The sequence below is a fragment of the Notolabrus celidotus genome, chromosome 3, assembly GCF_009762535.1.
Source record: "Notolabrus celidotus isolate fNotCel1 chromosome 3, fNotCel1.pri, whole genome shotgun sequence".
Taxonomy (NCBI): Eukaryota; Metazoa; Chordata; class Actinopteri; order Labriformes; family Labridae; genus Notolabrus; species Notolabrus celidotus.
In genome coordinates, this window is record NC_048274.1 from 36,786,435 (window position 1) to 36,810,155 (window position 23,721).

Below are 23,721 nucleotides of genomic sequence, written 5' to 3' on the forward strand. Positions count from 1 at the left end.
AAGGCAGCTGTACCAATCCAGCCCTGCTGAGTGGTCCAGAGAAGGTGTAAGGCACACATACACACACACACACACAAACAAACACACCATGGGATCATAGCTGAGCACTGCACCCAATCTTTGGCTGCTGGGGGAGAAGAGATTACATGGTCCTAACACACAGCTGGTGTATCCGGTGTGTGTGTGTGTGTGTATGGTTTAATAATACTCATACCTGAGCTGACCTCTTGTGTTTGAGGGAAAATGAGAACATTGGTTGTTTCCTTGAATCTATTTACTATTTCTATTTAAATGTACTTGTACATGCTGTTCATTAAGTTTAGAATGCCCATAGATGTTGTTAGAAATGTTTGACATGATGGCTCTTCTAATCTCACAGTCACTTTATTCTGAGATTTGTGTTTGTTACATTTTTTTCTGCACTGAGTTCAGTCATATTACCAACACAGAGGAGCAGTATGAGAACTTCCATCAGATTAATTAAATAATGTATTTTATTCTTGAGTGTATTATTCCTTTAAAAAGTAAATACAGTAAATATTTACAATACGTGATCATGATATCACAAATATAGATCCAGCCAATCACTGAGCTGTTTGTGCCTGTAAACAGATGACATTCATAATGACCATCAGGACCCTCTTCAGGAACTGTTTCAGCCTTTAGTCAATCAGCTGTTTGATTTCTCTTAAAGCCACAACACAGATTTCATGGTTGTGAGTTGAGCCTAATCAGTTTTTGGATCACTACAAAAAAGAGATTAAGACAAGTTTGTGCTTGTGACTTTAGCCGTGAGTTTAGCCGTGCGTTTGGACAGCACAGTGAATCACAGTACATCTCCATGAATGTCCGTGATGTATCCCATCATTCACTTTACACACAGGGCCCGATCTACTAAAGGTTTGCGTGTATAAAAACACGTGCAAACTTGATAGCGCACGCAAAGCTGACGTACTAACCGGGAGCACCGAGGATTGCGTCTTTCAAATGAGCAAAATAGCACTCGCAAATCATTTAGCGTGTTTGCCTTCATGAATATGCAGAATACATGTAGATCATCAGAACGCACAAAATACTGGGAGGAGGAGATGCAAATGTAATCATTTAGCACACGCAATGTGATCTATCAAACCTGAAGCAGATAGCGAGCGCTGTTTTTGCGTCTATATTTAGCACGTTTGAAAGGCAGGTGCAAACTGGCACAGCGTTACACACACATGGCTGCAGTCACTGCAAAGCTCATCATAACATCGCTTTACAACATGCCCGCAAAAGCTGGGCTTACAAGCATTACTACATGTTTTAGTCAATCAAACCAAGAGAACAAAATAATAATAATAAAACAACACAAATTCAAAGCAGTTCAGCACCACGGATAGCGACCGCATCATTCTGACACCCACTTTAACTTTTTCAACTAATGAGAGCACAGTAGGTCACTGTATCAACAGATATAAAGTTTAGTACAATTGGCACAGCGGCCCACATGTTCACATACAAACACAAAATCAATATGAAGTACTCGGCCTACTCACCACTGTTTGGACGAGCCTTAAGCTCCGCGGACTTGTCCACGATGCACTGTATGTCCATTTTCTTTGATCTGTCATTCTCAATAGATAACATGACATGTCCACTCAGTCTATTCTGTCCCATCGTGCTCATCAAGGGGTTTTTAGTTAGTATTAACTTGGAGAATGAGCGCTCACTGAGCTGCGCCAGGCAGCTCTGCGTAACTCCTCATCTCGTGCTTGCAGCAGTGTGTTGGGGTGAATTGCCTTAAACATGTTAACAGTTGCATTTAAGCTGGTGAATCTTTGGGACAGTTGCTGGATGATGATATCAGGCATTAAAAACGTTCACCCGAAAGTTGCTCTCTGCGTCAGTGAGGCGACTGTCTTTATCCAAGTGACGCCTAACTTTTCTAGAGCAAGAGTGGCAGACTAGGCCTCATCAAATTGCTCTCTAAACTCCATCAAAACACTGATTGTGTTTTGGAGTAGAGTAGATGCGTTTATTTCATCGGCAGATCTTCTGTTTTTTCTCACATCATTCACCTTTTCACAGATGGCCTCCCAAATCGCGTTTCAAACGCTGAGATGTCTCTGCTGGAGTTCACCGATGTGTTTATTTCCCTCCTCCACTAAAACCTCCAACTCCATGTCTTCAAACTTCATTTATCACTTAAGACCACTCTGTTCTCTCAAACTCTACATGGTGACAGCCGATAGCACACGCAAAATCCTCGTAAAATAGGGCGGTTCGCACCACTTTTGCACTTGTTATCATTTCCGCACGCAGTCATAGTAGATCACCCGCAACACGCCCAGAAATAGTACGTGCAAAATGATTATTTGCACACGCAAATTAGCGCTCGTTATTTGGGATCTTAGTAGATCAGGCCCACAGTGTTTAATACAAGCAGTCAGATAGCCAATACAAATGTTCTGTTTCAACATGTAATACGTTGTCTTTTCACTATTTTCAGTATAATATAGGCTTCAAATGATTTGCATCAACATTTGACTCAGCGTCCCAACTCTTATGGACTTTGTGTTATAGAAACTAAAGAAACTAAAGGAAACTGCTCACCATTCCCATCTGCAGACTGAAATAAGTGTTTTGGGAAAAGCTCCTGGAGGCTTGTTTTCACCTTCAAGTTGCCAGGCAACCAAAAAAGTCAAGGAAATGGATGTGCCCGCCAAGCATTTTGTCCAGAACACTGTCCACTGTAACCACACTTACATTGTTCAACATTATAGACAGTCTTTACTCTTTTAAACCATGATGATCCATACTCTCTGCTGAGAGACTGTTGAGTAATGCTCAGGTGTGTAAACCTTAAAGAGATGTCAGTATAGAAATACTATTAACAATACTCCAGGTACTACACAGAAGATAATTAGCTTACTAAGCATTGTGAAGACCTGCTGTGATCAGCAGTGGCATCCTTTGATCTTTGTTGTGTCAGTGGGAATAATTGTCACACTGATTCGTGTCCTGTAGAATTAACAGTGAATGGCAAACATGGCTGGAAGCATTAGACCTGCTCTAAGGTGCTTTTGCAGGCAAGCACACACGCACACACACACACACACACACACACACACACACACACACACACACACACACACACACACACACACACACACACACACACACACACAAGCTAAGACTTCCAGCCGGAGGCCAACACTTGTCCAATCAATACACAAATTAACAAACAAATTAAATTTGTGTAATCACAACTGCCTTGCAGAATAAAAAAGTTTGCCGGCAGGGGTTTAGATAGAAGTGTGTGTGTGTGTGTGTGTGTGTGTGTCTGTGTGTCTGTCTGTCTGTGTGTCTGTGTGTCTGTGTGTGTGTGTGTGTGTGTGTGTGTGTGTTTATTTAGTCTTTGTCTGTACTGAAAGGGACATTTTCACAACCTTTTATATGGTTAGATAGATTTCCATCTGCCGCCAGTGCATGAGAGGTGGATTGTGGGATGTACATCAAAGAAAGAAGACACACTAACACACAGATTCACTCTGGCATTACGTTCAATTTCCACAGAGCTGTTATGTAGCAGTGCCTCCCAGCTTAGCTCAGAAAGGAACTGCTGCTGGATGCGGAGATCCAATATGCGTCGGCTGCGGGGCTGGCTAGCTAGCTGACAGATCGTTTACACAAGAAGCTCTCTGCTCTGCTCTCGCTGCATCGCCTGCTGATTCGTACACAGGCTGACTTCTGCAGGCATTAGCGTATATATCTGTGCGAGGGTGGGTGTATGTGTGTAGCAGTGTGATTTGTAATGCTGTTTATGCAGTCCATATGCTCTCAGTTTGACTCCTGCGTATCCTCAGGCCGTCAGAAGAGGAGGACATTTTTCATATTTAAGAGCCTCCAACACTGTCAGAGCTCAGGCTCTCCTCACACACAAAGCACAAACTGGTACTATCTCATACACTCTCGCCCTCTTATTCTTTCTTTCTAGGAGGTAATGAATTACGTATGAGTAGCAGAAAAGAAGCCCGGTCATGTGGACGATCCCTTTAAGAGCAAAGTCTTGTCCTAACCCTGGTAGATCCAGAGCATTAAAAGGCATGCAGACCCCTACGAAGAAGCTCCCAGCTGACCTGCCTGCCCGCTGCACTCCCAGCAGGCCTTTTCTTTATCCATTCCTGTTTGTCTGTGTCTGTGTACTCCTGTAATAGTTCCATTTAACTCAATATTAAGCTATCCACAGGGACGATAAACTGCATGCTTTTTATGGCTGTACTTACTTGTGTTAGTTCTAAAAGCATGTGTATTAATCATGGATGTTGGTCATGTCTGGCAGATACCTGATCATTTTAATTGGATCAGCGCAACACTCAGTTAGCCACGATCAGACAGGCCCCATTATACTTATGAATGGATGTAGTCAGAGTGATGTTACCTGTTTGTTCATGGGTTAAAATGATTATATTTCCAAATATAGTCGCATACATGCAAAGTTTGAGCTGCAGCCATTACAAAAGTTAACTCTGTCATCTTTAAATGAGCATAGAACATGTTTTTATGTGTGTGTGTGTCATAACCTCTGCTTCCTTTTCTGTGCAATTTTTGTCTCTTTTCTTGCATTGATATGTTCACAGTTAGCTCGCTAAAGTCTGTGATTACAGCCACAGCCTGATCAGCTGTGTTTTCCCTTCATAGCACTGGGCTGCTATAGAGAAATATCAGACTGTTGCTTTGAATGTTGCAGTGTAACAAAACAAATAAAATCAAACAATCAAAATGTGGCTGTGTAATAAGTTGTGCTTTGCCACAATCATGACTGCTGTGGTAGCAACCTATTCACAACTGGCAGCCATACCCTGAGGCATACCCTGCTTTATCATCTATTTACAGTGAAGAAGGGAGTAGTTCATGAGTCCAGGTCAGAAGCAGGCAGGTGACCTAGCTGCAATGACATGAAAAGAAAATTGGTCTTAAAAGGCGTTTTTCGACCAGAGGAACTTTCCCCTGGAACTACGTGCGTTTCCCCCCTAAAAAGCCCCTGCTAGGGGGGTAGTACTTTTGAAAGGTCCCAGGACTTTCGAGGGGCAGGGCCTGCAATGCTGAATGTGTCTGATTGGTAGATTAACCGCAGTGTTTTTATTCCTCCCTCCGTCCACAATAACATCACACACATCTGTGACTCACTTGATTTCTCTTTCTTTCATTAGTTTTTATTTGTTCTATCTTTTTTGTATGTGTGTGTACTTTTCAAAAGAAGAAGCTGTGATTCTCTTGATTTAGCAGCTTGTAACAGTAGTCTTCTCTCAGCCCACCGTGAATGCATCTCTCCCGGTGTTCCGGTTTTAAAAGTGACCCTGTAAACTGGAGACCTTCAGCTGAACGTGTCAGTGTTTGTGGAGTTTGCACAGCTGTTGAAACACAGAGGGAGTTCCTGGGAATGCAAACTAGTTTATTTTTTATTAAGATTTCAAAATATCCTCATCAGATATTTAATGATCGTCTAAAGACGTTTATGAGGGATGCATCCGGCTGAGAGTCTCCAGTTAACAGGGTCACTGTTTAAACCAAAACACCTGCCAATCTCTGCCACGGCTTTTTGAGTTCAAAAGGATTTTAAAGCCGTGTTGAAACGTCTTTGCTACTCACGCTTATCTCCTCTCACGTGTTGATTCAGTGAATCCATCTGTGATGAAATATAGCACCATCTAAAACAGAGCCAGCTGAGTCTCTTTATGCTAACAGGCTAACTGTTGTGTTGCTCATAATGATACCTGCCTGTCCGTCTGCTTCTATAGTGTCATCTGTGATGATTGGCATTCCTCTTTGTGTACTGCCCTCTACTGGTCTGGTGGTGTAGTGCATTTACTTTCTCTCCCCTCCATACGTCACTGGTCTAATTTGCACAATCTACCCGGGACTTCAGCCCGCGGTCGAAACCCAGATAACAATGGGGGCACAGGAACCTTTTAGTTCAGGGTAAAGTAGTTCTGGGGGCTAAATGACTAGAATAGACATCTTGCTGAATCGAAGTAACTTCGAGCAAGCAATAATGAAGAGAAATATGCACTATGGTTTATTTATTTATTTTTACATTGAGTTGAAATCGTCTTTTTTTCTAGTTTGCATTCCTTTAAACTTTCTGCAAACAGTCGAGTCACTTCCCTGCTGGCTGTCCAAACATCTGCAGGCCCAAGACTCTTGCAGTGACTTTACTTTGGAAGTTAAGCATCTTAGTCCACTTCTTAAACTGCATATAAAGAGAGATTTCAAAAACTTACTCTTAAATAAGAGTTACTTTTCCACTTGCCTTAAAGCTGTTGGGAAAATTAAATTATGCAGCACAGAGGCTGGTGAACATAAAAAGCTGAGGCTACTTGTCAACAGGAAAAAAATATATTGTTTGAGTCTCTTCAGAGAGCGCTCAAACATGTTCTTTTAACATTAATTTAGTCACTCATGGAGTTTTATTCATTACTGTGGAAGGGATAGATATGAATAAAATACAAAGGCCACTTGTCAAACTTTGTACATGATTCAAATAGGACTGCTGGTAACATAAAATTACTCATATTTAGATACTGCTAACCAAATAACCCAAACTAAATGAATCTATCAACAAAGAACAACCTTGTCTGTCCTCATATCTTTTCTTTTGCCTCCTCCGTCTCCATCTGCTCTCTATTTATCATCTTTGTGATCCATCACCATCTTTTTCATTCATAACCTTCTGTGATTTTTAGGTTTTTTGCCTCCTGTTTGGTCTAAATCATTCATTTCTCCTGCCTTTCTCTCTCTGTCCATCATACCACCTGTCACCATGTCATCTCATATCTTCGACCTTTACCAAACAGGGTCCTGAGTCATACTTACTCCTAATCTTTCCTCTGTGTACCACCACTTGTTCTGCTCTTCTACCCCCCCTTTCCCCCCACTCTTCTCCATTATTTCATCCTGCCTTTTCTGGCTTAACAGCTTCTTGTTGCTCCCCTTTGCTTCCTTCCCCTTTGTGTCTCGCTGCTTCACTTCTCTCCTGTGCTCCTCCTGGGACGCTTAGGTCTGTTTTCATCTCCTGGGAAAATGTCACGTCAATCTTTACAAGAAAGCTGCGTAGCTGTGCTGGATAATCCGATGGTCAATCTGACTTAGAACCACTTTTCTTTTTTGTGCTCTTATAGTGCCCAAGTGTGTTTGCTCTTGTGTGCATTCAGTGTACACTTGTCCTGACTGATTTGAAAATATTTATTAGTACAGGTGTTCGGCTTTGAAAAGGTATTTTTTTCCCTCTGATACATCAGGCTGTCTCAGTGTGGGTGTACATGAAAGGTTGGGGGTGATAGCATTAGAACACTTTGGGGTTCAAGAAAGGAGGTAATTCCCTAGAGGATGGGAAGAGAGCTCGCTGAGGAGTGGAAATTGAAAGGCTGAGATGTGTGAGATGAAGAAGACAAAATGGTGAAGCTCCCAGGTGGGTCAGTAAATGAGAAAAGGGAATGAATGAGGTTACTGAGATGTGTGGGAGTGTGAAGCACAAGACGACAATGAATTAGTTAAACAAAGAGGGGAGGCTTTAGATTTCACTGATATAATGAATCTTTTCTTCTGTTTTTGGTCCGGAGTCTGGCTTTTGTGTATATATTGAAATTAATGGGATCATGTCTGAAGTGCAGAAGGATCTCATTTTGCACCTGCAGCGTGGTGAAAACACGTAGGTTACTGAAGAAAAGTTCAGAAGGAGGAGATCATGCTAATAACAAACTTGCTCTCACTGTGGTTTGAAAAATTACATCCCAGGGATTTGATTTTATTTTCTTTAGCGGTGTGAGAGACAGCATAATGAAGTGTGGGACACCCGTAACAAAGGCACATCTCAGCCTTGACAAGGCAATTAGAGAAGAGCAGTATCCCATGTGCTCTACAACACTTCATTTCATCCAACTCAAGGTGAAAATGTGGCAAAGTTCATGACATGAAATCATCTGAGGAGGTGACAACGTTATTAAACACTGCCATTAAAGACCCAGTGTGGGACTTTCACACAGAGACAAGTCTGTTAGTCCAATCCATTGCAAAACAAGTTCTCCCAATGCTAGTGAAGCAGGGCACAGGTCTGTATCGGGTGGAATCAAAACCTTGAGTAACCGATTCCACATTTTTCCAAACCTGAAAATGAGCAATGTTTGAGTTTATCAATACTGCAGTTGAGTCTCATGGTTTTCATGACTGAACATTATGGCGTTGACTTACATCATTCAAATCCAATCATTTGTGAGCAAGGATACAATGATTGCATAATTTTTTTTTTTTGAAGTTATATTTTTTGGGGCTTTTTCGCCTTTATTAAGGCTGATTTATACTTCTGCGTTGAATCAACGGCGTACCCTACACCGGGGGTCCGCGTAGCTCCCGTACCTACGCCGAGGCCTACGCACGTAGCTGACGTGCACCTCCTCCAAAATGTAACTCCCCGTAGAGCCGACGCGGACCGCAAGCTCTGTGATTGGTCCGCTCGACGGCTTTGTCATTCCCGCATTTACAACACTTCCGGGATCCCGGACATCGGCCGCACATCGGCCGTGTATTTCATCTCCTCCTCTCTATTCTTCATGTAATCATGTCTGTATGATAAACAGCAACATGTATCAGCTGTAGATTAACATAACACGCTCTGAAACTCTGTGGAAAAGTAAACAGAGATCGTAGCGGGACCGGAAGCAGGCGGCCGGCTATCAGAGAGACCGCACTGCCCTCAGGCGTTTCGGCGAAGAATTGCTGCGCGACACGGACACACCGACGCAGAAGTATGTGGGGCTCATGTCTGCGTCAGCCCCTGCGGCGTAGCGGAGACGCAGAAGTATAAATCAGCCTTTAGGTAGGCCAGCTGAAGAGAGACAGGAAATGTGGGGAGTGGAGAGTGGGGGAAGACGTGCAGGAAATGGTCGCGGCCGGGAATCAAACCGGCGACCCCTGGGACGAGGACTGTGGCCTCTGTATGTGGGGCGCTTAGACCGATAGGCCACCAGCGCCCCACAATGATTGTAGAATTTAACAGGTATTACATTACACAAAGAATTATGTGTTTGCTTGGAAGTTTGGCTTAATGCAATACTTTCACCTGTCTTCAGGTTGGAAATAGTCTGTCAACATTCAATTGCTGCTGCTGCTGGTGCAGGACAGTCATCCTCCTTCATGGCACTCCCAAACTTTCTAAGAATTCTAGTAAATTGAAAGTAGTAATGTGGTATTGGAAGCCCTATTAAAATTGACGGTATAAAAGCTAGTAAGCTCTTTAGGTATTAGTTGAAGGTAAATTAAACATCATCATGATGAGTTCAAATGTGGTGAGAAGCTTGAATACAGTTGTTTAGGGGAGTTATTCGTTTTCCCAGTTCTATTCTAAGTGGAGTTACGACCTGATACTTCCTACCATGAGCTCTTATCATTCTACAATGATCATCAAATCCACTGATAATATTTTTCAGACATAATATTCAACTTAAAGGAAGATAACTGTGGGCCTAATCTTTCCACCAAAGAATAGAGAAGTATTGATAGGCTCAACGACTTGAGCCTGAAATGAAAAAAATCCAGCTCTACAATGGCACAGTAGAAAGTAAGATGTCAGTAGAAAGCATTTGTGGTGTGTTTGAAAGCTGCACAATGTAACAGTGTCAGTTACGGTGAAAAAGTTCATGAAAGAGTGAAGCAATGCACGAGGTGAAAGACAGACTGGAGATGAAAGAGTGCTGATAGACTGACATCGAAAGAGAGGCAGTCAGAGGGATGACGAAAGCTCAGCCGCAGTCAGACACAAAGCGGATTGAAGAGCAGTAAGAAGGGAATTTGATGCTTGTCAGCCTCTTTTGACTTCCAACTTCTACTAACTCTTGCATGGAGACAGTTGTCACACTGCAGAAGTGAGTGAAATTCTTACTGTAGTTTTCTCTTGTTAAATATAATTCTAACATATACTGTAACCACCTCAGTGTTTTTGTACTCAGTTAAACAGAAAAGTGCCAAATCTGAGTCCTCAACGCAAAACATGAGAACAAATGCTTGAGTTCAAACTGAATCCTTAATTCTGGCAGTGGGTGTGTGGGAAAGTTGCTTCAAGGCGGCAGCAGGGAAACTTAGGAACAATGAGCTATTGGACATGAACTGTGACAGCCTATTATTAATTTTTAATTGAATACAGCCAACAGAGATATACTGCAGGCTTGACATGAGCATTAATTTAAAAACCACATCACTAAAACATTTCTTGTGAAGTCTGCACACACTTGCTCGTTTTTTCTTCCTCATTCCCTTTTAGCTCATACTTTGCAAAGTAAACCTTTCTCTACAACCACAACAAGTTAAGACTGATGAAACAGTGGAGAATTTCTCATTGTAATTCTCAGCTGCCTGATTTCCATGAAGGAGATATTACAGCACAAGAAAAGGAAGATGGTCAAGCGAATAAATGCAGCATCTCACTTTGGAAGACTTTTAATAGGCAAGAAAAATAACATTACTCCTGTTGTACCTTCAGTATGAAATTTATAATATAATTCAAAAAGGGGAAGGCACTCCTCAAGGGAAAAAAAGTAAAAAGCTTTGAATCAACTGGCTCATCTCATCATGAAAATACTAAAAACAACAAACTGGACAGAACTGTAAAAAGAGCCTGGAGGCAGATTAGAGTGTCACCGCCTAACCCAGAATCCCTGTTCCCCCAGACAGCTTCAGAGGATGATGGTTCTACTTGTAAAGATGTCTCCAATGAAGTTTTTTACTCTGGCTTTATGGTCCTATAACTATCCATATAGTAATCTGACATCATTGCAGCATACATATGTTGAAAGCTCAGGTTGTTCTGTAAAAATAGCTGTTTTAACTTGATGTTGCTTGAAAGGGTGGAGGTTATAAATGCATTATTACACAAAGAGAGTACCCAAAAAAGCAGAAATGGCTTGGAATCCCAAAGGATGCAAATTTTAGCTTCACCCTACTGGATGCTGATGTAAAGAACCAGCCTGTAAAACAACACTATACAAAACAGCTTTATCCCTGCAGAGACAGCAGGTAGGTAACAGCATGACTGCATCAGTGCTGTAGAAGTACTGTACTGTTTATTGACTTTTTCATATGGAGCTTTTTATTGTTTTTTTTGCTGATGGTACATTTTTAATTTGTTTTATTGACTGATGGTTAATTACATTTCTATTTTGATTTATATTCAAAGTCTTGTCTGATTTCTCAACATTTTTAATCCTGTTTTTACTGAGGATTACCTTTTTAGTCTTCCCCACTGTCATCACTTTGTTTATCATGTGAAGTCCTGTGCTGTTAGTTTGTGGTCTGAAGCTGACTCACTCACCATACATCAAATTTACCTACAAGTACAATCAAGTTATATTGACCTTAATAAGTATGCCATCGGGAAACTAATCTTGACCAAGCATTTCTGTAGTGTACGTAACAGCAAGAACCAACCCAGTAACATGGAGGTTGGGTTTGCATGTCCCTGTACATTTACAAGCTGTGTTGTTGGGGGCACTAGCCCCTGGTAGGGTCTCTCAAGGCAAATGGATCCCAGACTAAGAGCAATTACAGGCACCTATAAAGGTGTTAAAGGAGAAAATCAACCTCGCCCAGCAGAAGGGAAACACAGCCCCCCCCCCCCCCCCCCCCCCCCCCCAAAGAACAACCCAAAATAACAACATGAAGCTGCTGCTCGTTGGCCTCACCTCCATGCTCACCACTGAGGCTCTGTTGGAGTTTTCCCTGGAGAGACTCTGGGGTGAAGGCAAATGAAAAGACCATTCTATGTTGGAAACAATTATATTTATAAAGAGTATATCCAGTATCTAAGGTTTAAATGAAAAAAAGTGACTCCAGTATTACTGGATTTATTGGATTTTTCTGCACTGTTTCTTTGTCTTTTTGTTTATTGCATTACTGTTTCATGGTTGATCATATTTTCAAGGTGACTGTATGCACCTTTATGTTCACACTTTGCTTTGGTTTGTATCTACTTGCATTTGTTGCAAAGCCATTTTGGTGACTGTGTACTTTCACCTGTGCACCTGATGTTAGGTGTTTGCATTCATTTGGAGGGTACCTATAGTGGCAGACTGTATTTAAGGGACTAGACTCTGAAGACAACTGTGTAAACCAAGGGTAGAGTATTTGAGCTCTTTGGAAAACATTAAAGTACTAAAAATATTTCAGCATGGTTAAAAAGGAGTCCAGACATTGACATGTAGAAATTGTGAGTCTTTGTTGTAAACACAATCTGGTTTAGCTTGAAGTCAGTGCAGCCACCACAGAGTGTTAAGCCTCTTCATGGATTTTTTTAGATTTCAGCATGCATCATGATGGATTACCAATGCTGATTGGAAGACATGCTTTTCCATAATTCCTTGCAGATGGAGCCAAGCAGTCTTAGCCACTTCATTAACTTTTAATTTCCCATTTGAGTAAGTCAGAAAATAGAATGTAATAACTTTTGTCTGACGTTTGTTGACACCTCGACAGACTGTGTGCAATAATGCTCACGGAAGTTAATATACAGAGACTATATTAGCCGTTTATAATCTTATGTACCGCACTATCAGTGTGCATTGTGGGATATATGACACACCGCACACTACTTACTTGTCCTGCTTGTATCAGTTGGTTAAAATGATTTCAGTGCTGTTACAGAGTCATGAGTAGCAGCACCAGGTTTTAGTTATAAGCAGGTAAATATTTCTTAAAAGATAATGATTGCAAAGTAATCCCACACCTTAACAATCCTGCCTCTCTCTCTCTCTCTTTCTCTCTTTATCTAGAGCTAATAGATGGGACCCCCACCTTGAAAATCAACCATGGCTCGGGCACAGTGGTGTTACAGTTGCCAGGCAACGTAAACGTGGCAGACAGGCGGTGGCATCGGCTGGATGTCCGCAGCAACAGCAAGGTGGGACGCTTTATCTATTTAACACCAACCCACAGTTATTTAGAACATTAGCTTCTCAGCGTATCCACACTGAGCTGAAGAGGCAGAAAAAAACATGTTTTTCTTTAGATCTGATCACTTCATCATGAAAGGTTTATCTTGTGATTAAAACTTTTAATCTGAAGGGATGAAGGGTGGCTAGAAACGGAAATATTCCATTTAAATGAGAAGCTTGTTGGTCTTTTTTTTTTTTAAGTAATTTAAGCTCAAATTTGATCATGCAAAGAAAGAAACTAAAGGGTACAACTTTCACATTAGTTTCACTTTAGATTACCTTGGACATATCAGCCTGAAGATTTAAATTAGCTACGATTCTGAACTTAAATATCCAGCATCCTAAGAAATTACACATTTATGAGCTTATATCACGTCAAATGAAGAGTACAGAAGTGCTGCATGTGTGTGTAACAGCCAAAAGAAAGTCAGCAAACTATTGCATCATGGTTCTAAACTGCATCTGTGCTGGCTTCATGAGGTGACTGATTCAAACATCCTCCCACAACTTTGGCCACAGTTTGAGATGAAGTCATGCAGCCAGCAGGTAAGTATGAAAAAGTGGGTTTGGCAGCTAAACTTGAGAGTTACACACAACTTTAATACTTTCTGATGCAGCTGCAGGAAGAGTGAACATTTTAAGATTTCCAGTCTCACTAAAAAGACAACATAGCTGAGGACATCTTCAGTGATGCAGGTGTTGTATTTTCTTTTCTTTTTTGGACAAACAACATGTTTGTCCAAAAACATGTTTTTTCTGTTGCTGTGGCACAGTTTGGATAAAATAAAGCTGTCCTGCTAAATATGGCACTCAAACAGGAGTGCCACAGTTCCTGTCTTTCCCAGTCCCTGAGTCTAACACAAACTGCAGTCCTGAAGAAAAATTTGAATCGGATACAAGAAAAATGTATTATTCTGTAGTTTATTTGAAGTTTCTTTATAACGCACCATTCATACAAAGAGCAATTCAAAGTGCTTGTCAGAGTTAAAAACAAAAAACAGAACAGTGACAATCAACAAAAACATACAGCCAACACTTCAAATATTAAAATGTTATTTGTGGCCAGTTATGTTTTATGTACTCTCTCTCTCTCTGTACGTATGTAACTTAACGTACATAGTAAACAGTGTCGAGTCTTGTTATTTATTTAAATTAGGAGGGATTATTATAAATAATCAGCCCCCTTTGCTGCTCTGAAGTCCGTAACTTGCAGAGTCTTACTGTCCCGCCGGACACAGAATCACAACTGGTCTTGTCTTAACCGAAATTAACCTTTAATCATTTGTTTCATCTCAGAACTTCTTCTCAAGGATTAAAGGCTGATTTATACTTGTGCGTCTCCCCTACGCAGCAGGGGCTGACGCGGACATGAGCCCCACATACTTGTGCGTCGATGTGTCCGTGTCGCGCAGCAATTCTCCTCCGATACGCCTGAGCTGATACATGTTGCTGTTTATCATACAGACATGATTACATGAAGAATAGAGAGGAGGAGATGAAATACACGGCCGATGTGTGGCCGATGTCTGGCCGATGTGCTGTGAATGCGGGAAAGACAAAGCCGCCGAGCGGACCAATCACAGAGCTTGCGGTCCGCGTCGGCTCTACGCGTAGTTACATTTTGGAGGAGGTGCACGTCAGCTACGTGCGTAGGCCTCTGCGTAGGTACGGGAGCTACGCGGACCTACGGCGTAGGCTACGCCGTCGATTCAACGCAGAAGTATAAATCAGCCTTAAGACTCACACATTGAATCTTTTCTGTGTCCAGTCACAGCCCGAAGCTGGCTCAGACCTCTTGACACCCCTGCAGGTTGCCCCTATGCCCAACATTTAATTGTAGATCCAATATCAGGTTCATTCCATAACGCCATACCTTGTCAGAAAATACCCAATTTAAAATATGACATTAAACAAACATAAGCATAAAATATTTTAAAATCTAAGATCAAGAAAGAAAGAAATTAAAATTAGTTACAAAATTTTAAACTCAGTTTGTTAAAAGAAATTAAAAGTTTGTAGTTACAGAAATAATTAAGACGCAAAATTAGTTAAAAGGTTTAGAAATGGGTTTGTGTCCATTATTGAGCAGAGTAAGCAGCATGAAAGAGGAATGTTTTAGTCTGGACTTAAAAGTGGTCCGAGTCTGGGCTTGTCTAATACTCTCTGCGAGATTTTTCCAGGTCTGTGCTGCATAATGACAAAATGCTGTTCTGACTCTTGGGACGGTCAGTAGACCAGCCCCAGATGTTCGTAGTGTCCTTGTGGGTTCATATGACACAAGCATGTCAGAGATGTATTTTGGGAAAATTCTGTTGTATCCAAATGCATCATACTGTCTATTATTGCACAATTTAACAGTGTAATCCTGGCTTGCATGCAAACATTCAAACTCTTATCCACCTGTTCTGTCAGCTACTTTGAGACTGCTTTATTTCTACACATTTATATGAGCACCTTGTAAACCTTGGCAAACAGAAGTGCTTGGCCCAAAAAAAAAAAAAACTGTGCTTGCTGATGAATTAAGAAATACAGAAGTCAGGAAACAAGCTGCTCATGGATTAGGTAGTTCTGAATGAGCTTCAAAACCTTAGTGAGATAATTGCTCAAATGTGCCGAACATTGAAAAGAACAGCTAAATTTCAATGGAATGTTTTATTCTGAGTCATCAGTCAGTGATTTCTGTCATTTTTGACATTTCCAACAGTTGAAGTTTCAATATTTCCTTATGTCATTGACTCTAAATATCACCCATGACGTCTTCTATAAGACTATTACTAACTACTTTTGGGAACAATTTGGGAAAGATGTTAGTTGGTGATGAAGCTGTCTGCACCGTACAGTGGTGACAGTGAGAAGAATGATTGTAACAGCCCTCCTATGAAATTTTCCACCCTGGACCTTTTCAAGTGAATTTAATCAGAGTGAAATTAAGCTAATCTTCGTTTGACTGAAGACCGCCTAGAGCTCCTTTTCCCCAAGGACTCTCACATAACTACTGTTTCACAGTCCTTACCCCCTGTGAATATGAGGATGACAGTCAGAGACACTATTTTCAGAGTCTGTGCTGACTGAGAGCTTTAGTCCCTCTCTCTAAGCTCAGGACACCTTGAAGCAGCTGGACAGGCTGCGTCTGAACACAGTTTTTTGAAACTAGTCAGAATGGAGATGAGGACTACTTCAGTAAAAAATAAAAGACTGCGCTCAACTTTTGTCTAAACTCTACCAAAACAAAAGCCTTTTCATCGCAGCATCATCAAAAGCCTCTTTAAAACATAAAACTGAATAACCAGACTTTTTTAAGGATTGAAGTTGCCCAACGTTTCTCAAACCGACCTTCAAGAAAAAAGAAGAAAACCGTTATACCCTTTTCATAAGGCCACCCCATCGGGAACCTTGCATTTTTAACTGAATTGTGCACACGTTCTTTACTAATTCAGATATTCACATCACTTTGAAAGAAACCAGTTTGATTCAGTGTCTTTATTCTTTAACTACGCTCTGAATGAAAAGGAGAAAACAGCTTTGAGGTACATTTGCTCAGAGCAGCCAAACGAATACATGAATGCTGGGACTTGGCAAACACAAAGGCTTTATTCTGAATTGCATGAATACAATAAAGCATTGGGACTCTTGTGATTACAACGGGGATTATTCAGCATCACAACGGCATTATTTTTAATCACATTTGAATCTATTCATTTGTCCTGACTTGAACGCAGCAGCTTATCCAACCTGGTTGTGTGACCTGGTAGGGTGAGCTATCGATGTTTGTGACGGTGTGAGATTCAAAGCAGCAAGCACAGAGCTGCTGTATGGAGACTTTTGTTATATGCAGCAGCCAAGAATTTAACAGTAAGTGGTAAAAAATGTACACACAAGTTGAGCCATGAATTCAATTATTATGATTTTTCTCTTGCTGCATAGTACCGAAACAATATGCAACACTGTGTTTGAGTTATGGATCAGAAGAGGACCGCTCAACGACTGTATGGACATTTTAATGTTTGTGAAGCTGTGTGTAACTCTGCCAGGAGCTGGAGTTGTTTGCATATTGTTGATGGTGTAGAGTAGGTGTTAATGATTCATTCTGCAAACAAACACTGTTAATGTGACGTGATAGGACTAATGTGTACCACTGCGCAGTCAGCTGGCACAGCTGGTGTAAATAACACAGTATTATCTGTTGACGTGTCTTTTTTGATGCTGGTTTTAAAGTCAGTTTTAACTTAGAGTGACAAACATTCAGCCATAACATCATAACCACTGATAGCTAAAATTGAATTTCCCCCTGGGGATTAATAAAATACGTTCTTCTTCTTCTTCTTCTTCTTCTAGCTTGAGTCACTGTCATTGGTTATCTCTGACAATAGCACCTGTTTGTGAGTGTTATGTATGAGGAACATTTTCTCTTCAAAGTTGGTGTTGGAAGCAGGAAAAAGTGCCGGTGTAAGGATGTGAGTAGTTTTTATAAGGGCCAAACCGGGTGAGAGAATCTCCAGAACTGCAGTACCTGTTTGGTGTTTCCAGCCTGCAGTGGTCAGTATCTACCAAAAGTGGTTCAAGGAAGGGAAACTGGTGAACCAGTGACAGGGTAAAGAGCTGTAGACCAGCCATGGTGACCTGTGTTCACCAACTAAAGTCCCCACAATGATGACGAGAAAATCAGAACTGAACTTCAGAGCAGCAGAAGGAGGTAACCTTGAGGAACAAGGGGGAGTGTTGACTTGGCTTCCAAATTCTCCAGATGTAATACCAGAAGAGCATTTTGATACCGGACAACCAAGTCTGATCTATAGAGGTACCACCTCACATCTTCCAGGACTTAAAGGATCTGCTGCTGATACCTTGATGCCAGATAACACATCACACCGTCAGAGGTCGAGTGGAGTCCAAGAGAGAGCTGATTCTGACTCCAGCCCCTGATTTGAATTATCATTTGGAACAATAAATCAAACAGTGATCAGTATTTCTAAGGGCATTTATCTTGCTTCTTGAGAAGATTTGGTTTTAAAACAGTTGATCGTCCAGGTAAAAATCACAAGTTGGATCGAAGTCTGAAACATTGCCTCCTGCGTTTTGTCATAAATCTTCTCCTCTGCTGTCATGTCCACATGACTCACTCCTGACTTTGTCACTGAGCACTTCAAGGTTTTACCAAGACCAAGTAAAACCATTCACTCTGTTCAGTCTGTATTTTCAACACTTTACAGAGTCAGAGAGTTTTATGAAAATATGGTTTAATACAGTCTTCGTAATGACCAGATTAGTGTATTAATTGTATAAAATACCATTACCTTTGTGGGATGACCGACTGTTGAGGGCTTTTATGGTGTGTGTAGTGTTGTATTCAAGACCACATTAACCGAGACCAAGACATTTAGTGATCGAGACCGAGTCAAGACCAAGATCAAGGCAGGGCAAGACCGAGACAAGACCATGACCAATATAGCAATGACAAATCATTATGAGAGTTAACAAATAAAAGACTTCTGTTTATTTTGCTTTAAATACAGTTGACAGCAACAATCATTTTGTCTTTGTTGCCTCTCTTTTGACATGCTGTGAGAGCCTTTTAACTCCTTAAGTTTTGTTTTCATCGTTAGTTTAACTTTCGCTTTAGATTAGAGTTAAAACTGTGTTTTCTGTTGCCTGTGCAGGGGGGGGTTCTCTCTAATCACAGTAATGACAAGGACACAGAGTGCATCAGTGGTGTTCTCGACCGGTCTTGATATAAAATACAGAGTCCACCCAGTCTGAGACCGAGACAAGACCAAGTTAAAATGCTTTCGATTCCGAGACGAGACCAACACCTTAAATAAGCGGTCTCCAGACCAAGACCGACTTCTACAACACTAGGTGTATGGTTCTTGATATCCGGGATACATGTCATTTCTAAATTTTTTTGCAAAAAATCTTTAAGCATTATTTATGATATGATTGTACAGTGTTGTGAACTAACACTGCATTTTCCAGCTAAGTGCAGGATGTTCTTTCAACACTAATTTACATTTGATAATCATATCTTATATTATGAAAGTGTTTGAAGTCTTGTCCTCTTCAAAACATCACAAACTGTCACTTAAATCCACATCCAGAGTGGCTTGTCCACGACAGCAGCAGGGTTTCGTGCATGTTAACTAGCAGGGAACTCACAGACTCTGTATGTGAACGGCTGCACTGATGTACCATCAGATGGACTTTTCGTGTAATTTAGTCACGGACAATGAGAAAATGAGAAGTTTCCCTATTTCATTCAGCAGCAAAAAGAAGCAGCAAAGTGAGTTTCACTGTATTTACTTCACATCCTGTGATCTGATTATTGCTGAAGTTCACAGTGTGATGGCGATGTTTACACAATCTGTTGTGCAGCCCATATGTTGGAGATTACTACTGAGGTTGAATAATAGATTAAAAGGTGACCCAGCTAACACAGCCCTGATATCTGGAGCTGTAATCTAAAGCATTCGTTAACACAGAGGTTGTTGTAATCCAGCAGAGATGGCTGTTTTGATTGCAAATATGTCAAAAGAATCAGGTAAATAAATGACTCTGGCTGTGTTGAAACATGCTGGCATGGTTTCTGCTTCACCTCCTTTTTCCTTGTAAACACACCAATTTCTGAATCATAGAAACATGGTGGTGTAAGATGAAAAGTCTTGTTTTTTGTTTGTGCTGTTACAGGGAACCTAGCAGGCAGCCACAGAGTAATATGCCCTAATGAATGATGTGTGAGTCAGAAGGCAGCTCCCGCTATAGTAATAATGGAGAAAGAGCACTTGACAGCTACAGGGGGTGCTCTCATTATAATGCAGGAAAATAGGGGGCTTTATGAGTGCACTTGGTTTCTCTGATGAGATCAGCTCTATTCAACATGTGTGGTCTTCTCTGCAGGAGGTGCGGTTCACCCTGGATCGCTGTTCAGGCGCAGCAGTGATGGAGATGGAGGGACTGGGCAGCTGGTTGACCACAGAAGACCACTCATCGTGTGAGGTGACAGGTGTCACACCCAACACTGACAGGTACACACCAAAGCCTAAATGCATGTATACACACCTGTTATAGAAAGACAGGGGGGGCTGTGGCCATGTGCCAGGGTTCAAAGTGATTTAAGATGGATTTACTAGATCTTCTGAAGCCACTGATTTTTTATTCCTTTCAAACTTCAAACTAGCCAACTAGTTTAAAGGTGAGAAATCACGCAGTGAAAACAGTGACACTTGGGTGTCATTTTTTCAACATGGCTGAACAAGGGATCACAGAGTCTATGGATAATGTTAGCAGAGCCAGGACAACCAGCCTTCAGTCCTCCAGCAGGTTCATGTCTACATACCTGGACTGGTCTGGTCAAGTGGTTTATGCCAATTTCACGAGCCTACATATAACTTTATCTCCATTCTTTAAAAATACTGACAAACCCTGCCACGCTACAAGATGCCATCTGTCATCTGTGCTTGTTTACATCCGGGTAGTAGAGCATCAAAGCATTAAAGTAGTAGCCATTAAACGGAGCTACAGCCCTGGGTATTTGCAGTGGTGGCGCTTCGGCTTAGACAAAATGTTTGACCGGCATTTTAGACCTTCACTTGTATGAGTATTGACAATTAGCTTAACCAACTAGTAAGTCTGGTGTTATCTATCAGCCTGTTGAATGAACACACACCATTTTTACGTGTGCCCAGATGAGGACCCTTTGACTTAGTTGTTGCAGAGAGAGATATGAAGGACTGCATCTTTTGGGGAAAAATACAAATTTGTAATATGAATCCAATCAAAGAACTAATGCTACACAATATTTATTCTGCTATGGGGCTCAGTCTTAAATATAAGGTGTATCAGAAGAGAAAAAAACCCATACATTTTTCACTTTTTAACGTAGTTTGGATTCAGGAATGTTGAAATACTGATTAATTTGTATATGTTCATTGGATTCATTAACAATATAACACTTAGACCTTCAATATTTACATTAAATGTATATTCTGAAAAATGCTGCCTCAGGTATTAAAGTGATTCTGATATATTAAGTTTAATTATTGTATTGCTAATAAGCCCTGGTTGTCAGCAGTGCTTGTTTAAATCTGTGTGTGTCCATGCCTCTGTGTGTTTCAGACACCTGAACATGAGCCACGTGCTCCAGCTCGGCGGGGTGAACGAGGACATCCCGTACATCTACCCTCAGCTTCAACACAAACACTTCACCGGCTGCATCCGCAACCTCATCGTAGACAGCAAGGTAACACTGACGCACATACACACCTGTATGTAACCGCACAGCCTTTAGAACAGCAGCATGCAGGCAGACTGAAACTCACACCTGCACTTTGGCTGATAAATGGACTAATAACAGGTCTCAACACTGGCAGCACACTGGTGCCATGTGAGAGAAGTCTTTTATGCTTTTAACTGTAAACCCAGAGCTCTTTCAAACAGAACACACGTTCTCTTCAGCAGTGAAACAGAATATGAACCTTTCCACTTCTGCACACTTTGACTTCAATTCAAGACTTGAAGCAACCTTGTACTGCTGTTTGCGTTTCAGTCAAGGACTCAATGCTCGACCATGACTATCCAAGTCCAACCCCAACAAAAACCCAAATCATTTCTCTATGAACACAGGCCTCCGGTGTGACAGCCTTTTGTCAGCCCACTTTCTTCTAAAGCCTGCAATTTTTGCTAAAATTGTATTTTCTGCTTTGATTTCTTCCCTGGCTTCAAAATAAAACCCTGGCTAAGTGAGAAATTTTGCCCCTGTCAGTCCAAAATGATCGAATGGTCATGGTCCTTTCTAACTGTGTCACTCCTAATACAAAGAAGGTACCACCTGGGTTCTCTGGTGATAAAAATGTCCTTTAGAATGAGAGCAGGTATAGTGTGCAGAGAGTTATGTTACCTTTGCCACTAGCTGCTTGTGATGTTATCTCACTGTTTATTAACTTTGATCCATTCAAAATGAATATATGCACTGTGATTTTGTCTTAACTTACACCGTATGTATAATTAGCCCTGCACTCAGTATACCACATGCTTAAACCCTGATAATGGCACTTTCTATAGAAATAGGAAAGGTGAGAGGGGGACAAGTTTGTCAGAGGCGACAGGTTGTTTTTGCTGTCTTAGCTCTTGCAGCTATTTTAAACTCTGCAGCAGAGACTTTAAATTTGATTAGAGGAATGAGCAACTGCTGGGGCTGTGGGAGCAGATCTTGCAGGTGTCTTCAAGTGACACTAGTTTTTTTAGACACTCAAGCTGAGGTCCCTGCATGAAAGCATGTCCTCATTTGGAAAAGAAAAAAACTGTGGAGACTCAAAGCCTTAACATGCTTATCACACCATATCGTCATGAAGAAAAGTAGCCCAGTGCTGTTCACAACAACACTCCCTAAAATGAAAGTAAACTAGTTTTTGTTATTATAAAAATAAATATGAATGTTCAACAACTTTGTTGTGAGAAAAAATGATACAAATTGTAATTATCAGCAAAGAACAGAGATCATTTTTCAGATTATGAACCACACAACACAACATGAAGCTTTTAATACACCTGAAAGCACAAAGGCACTAAGAAAGTTAGTAATGTTGTACCTCATAAGTCCACTGATCAACCATTTCTTCACCTGTGAAATAATCAGGTGTTACACCAGATAAGGGATGTAACAATGTTCATATTGTTGCATACATTTACACAGATGAGCTCATGTTCACATTTATAGTTAGATAAAATAATCATGTCTACAAATAATTTAAATATATTCCTGTCAGATGTTTTATACAGTCTATGTGTTAGATATGTGTTCAGAGAGCAGCCTTCCACCCACAGCTCCTAGGAAGAGACCCTGAAGTGCAGAAACTCTGTTCACTTAGTGATGAAGGGCACAATGAACAAGGAGACAGTGTAGGAGAGACACAGATTTGTGGTGAAGAGGTTAAATCCCTTTGCAACTGTTGAGTCACCAGTAGATATCTGGTTATTTATAGGAACATACACAGATGTAAGCCTTGTTTGATATTTTTATGTTTCATCATTGAACATCAGAAACAGCTGACATAAGTTAGTGAGTTAACATTACTTCTTTAAACATTCCTTATTTCTTTACTCTCCAAAAATGATTGAATCAGAATCCCGAATTGATAAAAATGAAATGGTACCCGTCTCTAGATGTGAATCTGAAAATTGGAGCCTTAATAGGCTCTTCATTTCTTCTGCTGCAGAGCTGAAAGCGTGCTGCTGATGTGTGGTACCTTACCGTATGTGGAGACATGGCGGGAGGCCACACAAATGTTCTGTATTAATGAGAGAAATCTGTGTGATATGTGTGGGTGGACATGAGGATAATAAATCTACACAGAGCCAGCAACAAGCAGCAGTAGGCGTACTGATGATTAATAATGTTGATGGACATGTTCTGGCGCTGTATGCTTTGTTTCTTTTATTTTTTGTACATTTTCATTTTTTTGCCCTTGTGCTTCTTATCACAGAGCGTGCTAATGTGCCACATTTGTTGCTATAGCAACTTCATCTGTTTTACTTGATGTGTGAGTGCCTGTCGCGTGGTAAAGGTAGTTGACAGTGATAGACACACTTGCTTTCTGTTTCTTTATTTCTAGCAGTGTTAGTCTGTAGTATTGATGTATGTGACTGCATGTAGGCTTTTTGTTCCCGCTGTGTTGTTTGAAACATGTTTTTGTTTCTAAGCTGGAGGTGCAGTATGCCAGGACCATGTCACCTCGGTTAAATCTTAAAGTGTGACACGTGTGTAAATGAT

General features: G+C 41.0%; 1 protein-coding gene across 1 annotated transcript in view; it reads left to right on the forward strand.

Annotated features, from left to right (window-relative positions):
- si:ch211-186j3.6 (neural-cadherin) overlaps positions 1–23,721 on the forward strand; it is a 351,776-nt gene that overhangs the window by 239,122 nt on the left and 88,933 nt on the right. Inside the window, exons 28-30 of the mRNA XM_034679695.1 lie at positions 12,798–12,925; positions 19,851–19,978; positions 21,069–21,192. Of these exons, the coding sequence (XP_034535586.1) occupies positions 12,798–12,925; positions 19,851–19,978; positions 21,069–21,192 (380 nt within the window). The remainder of the gene's footprint in view (positions 1–12,797; positions 12,926–19,850; positions 19,979–21,068; positions 21,193–23,721) is intronic.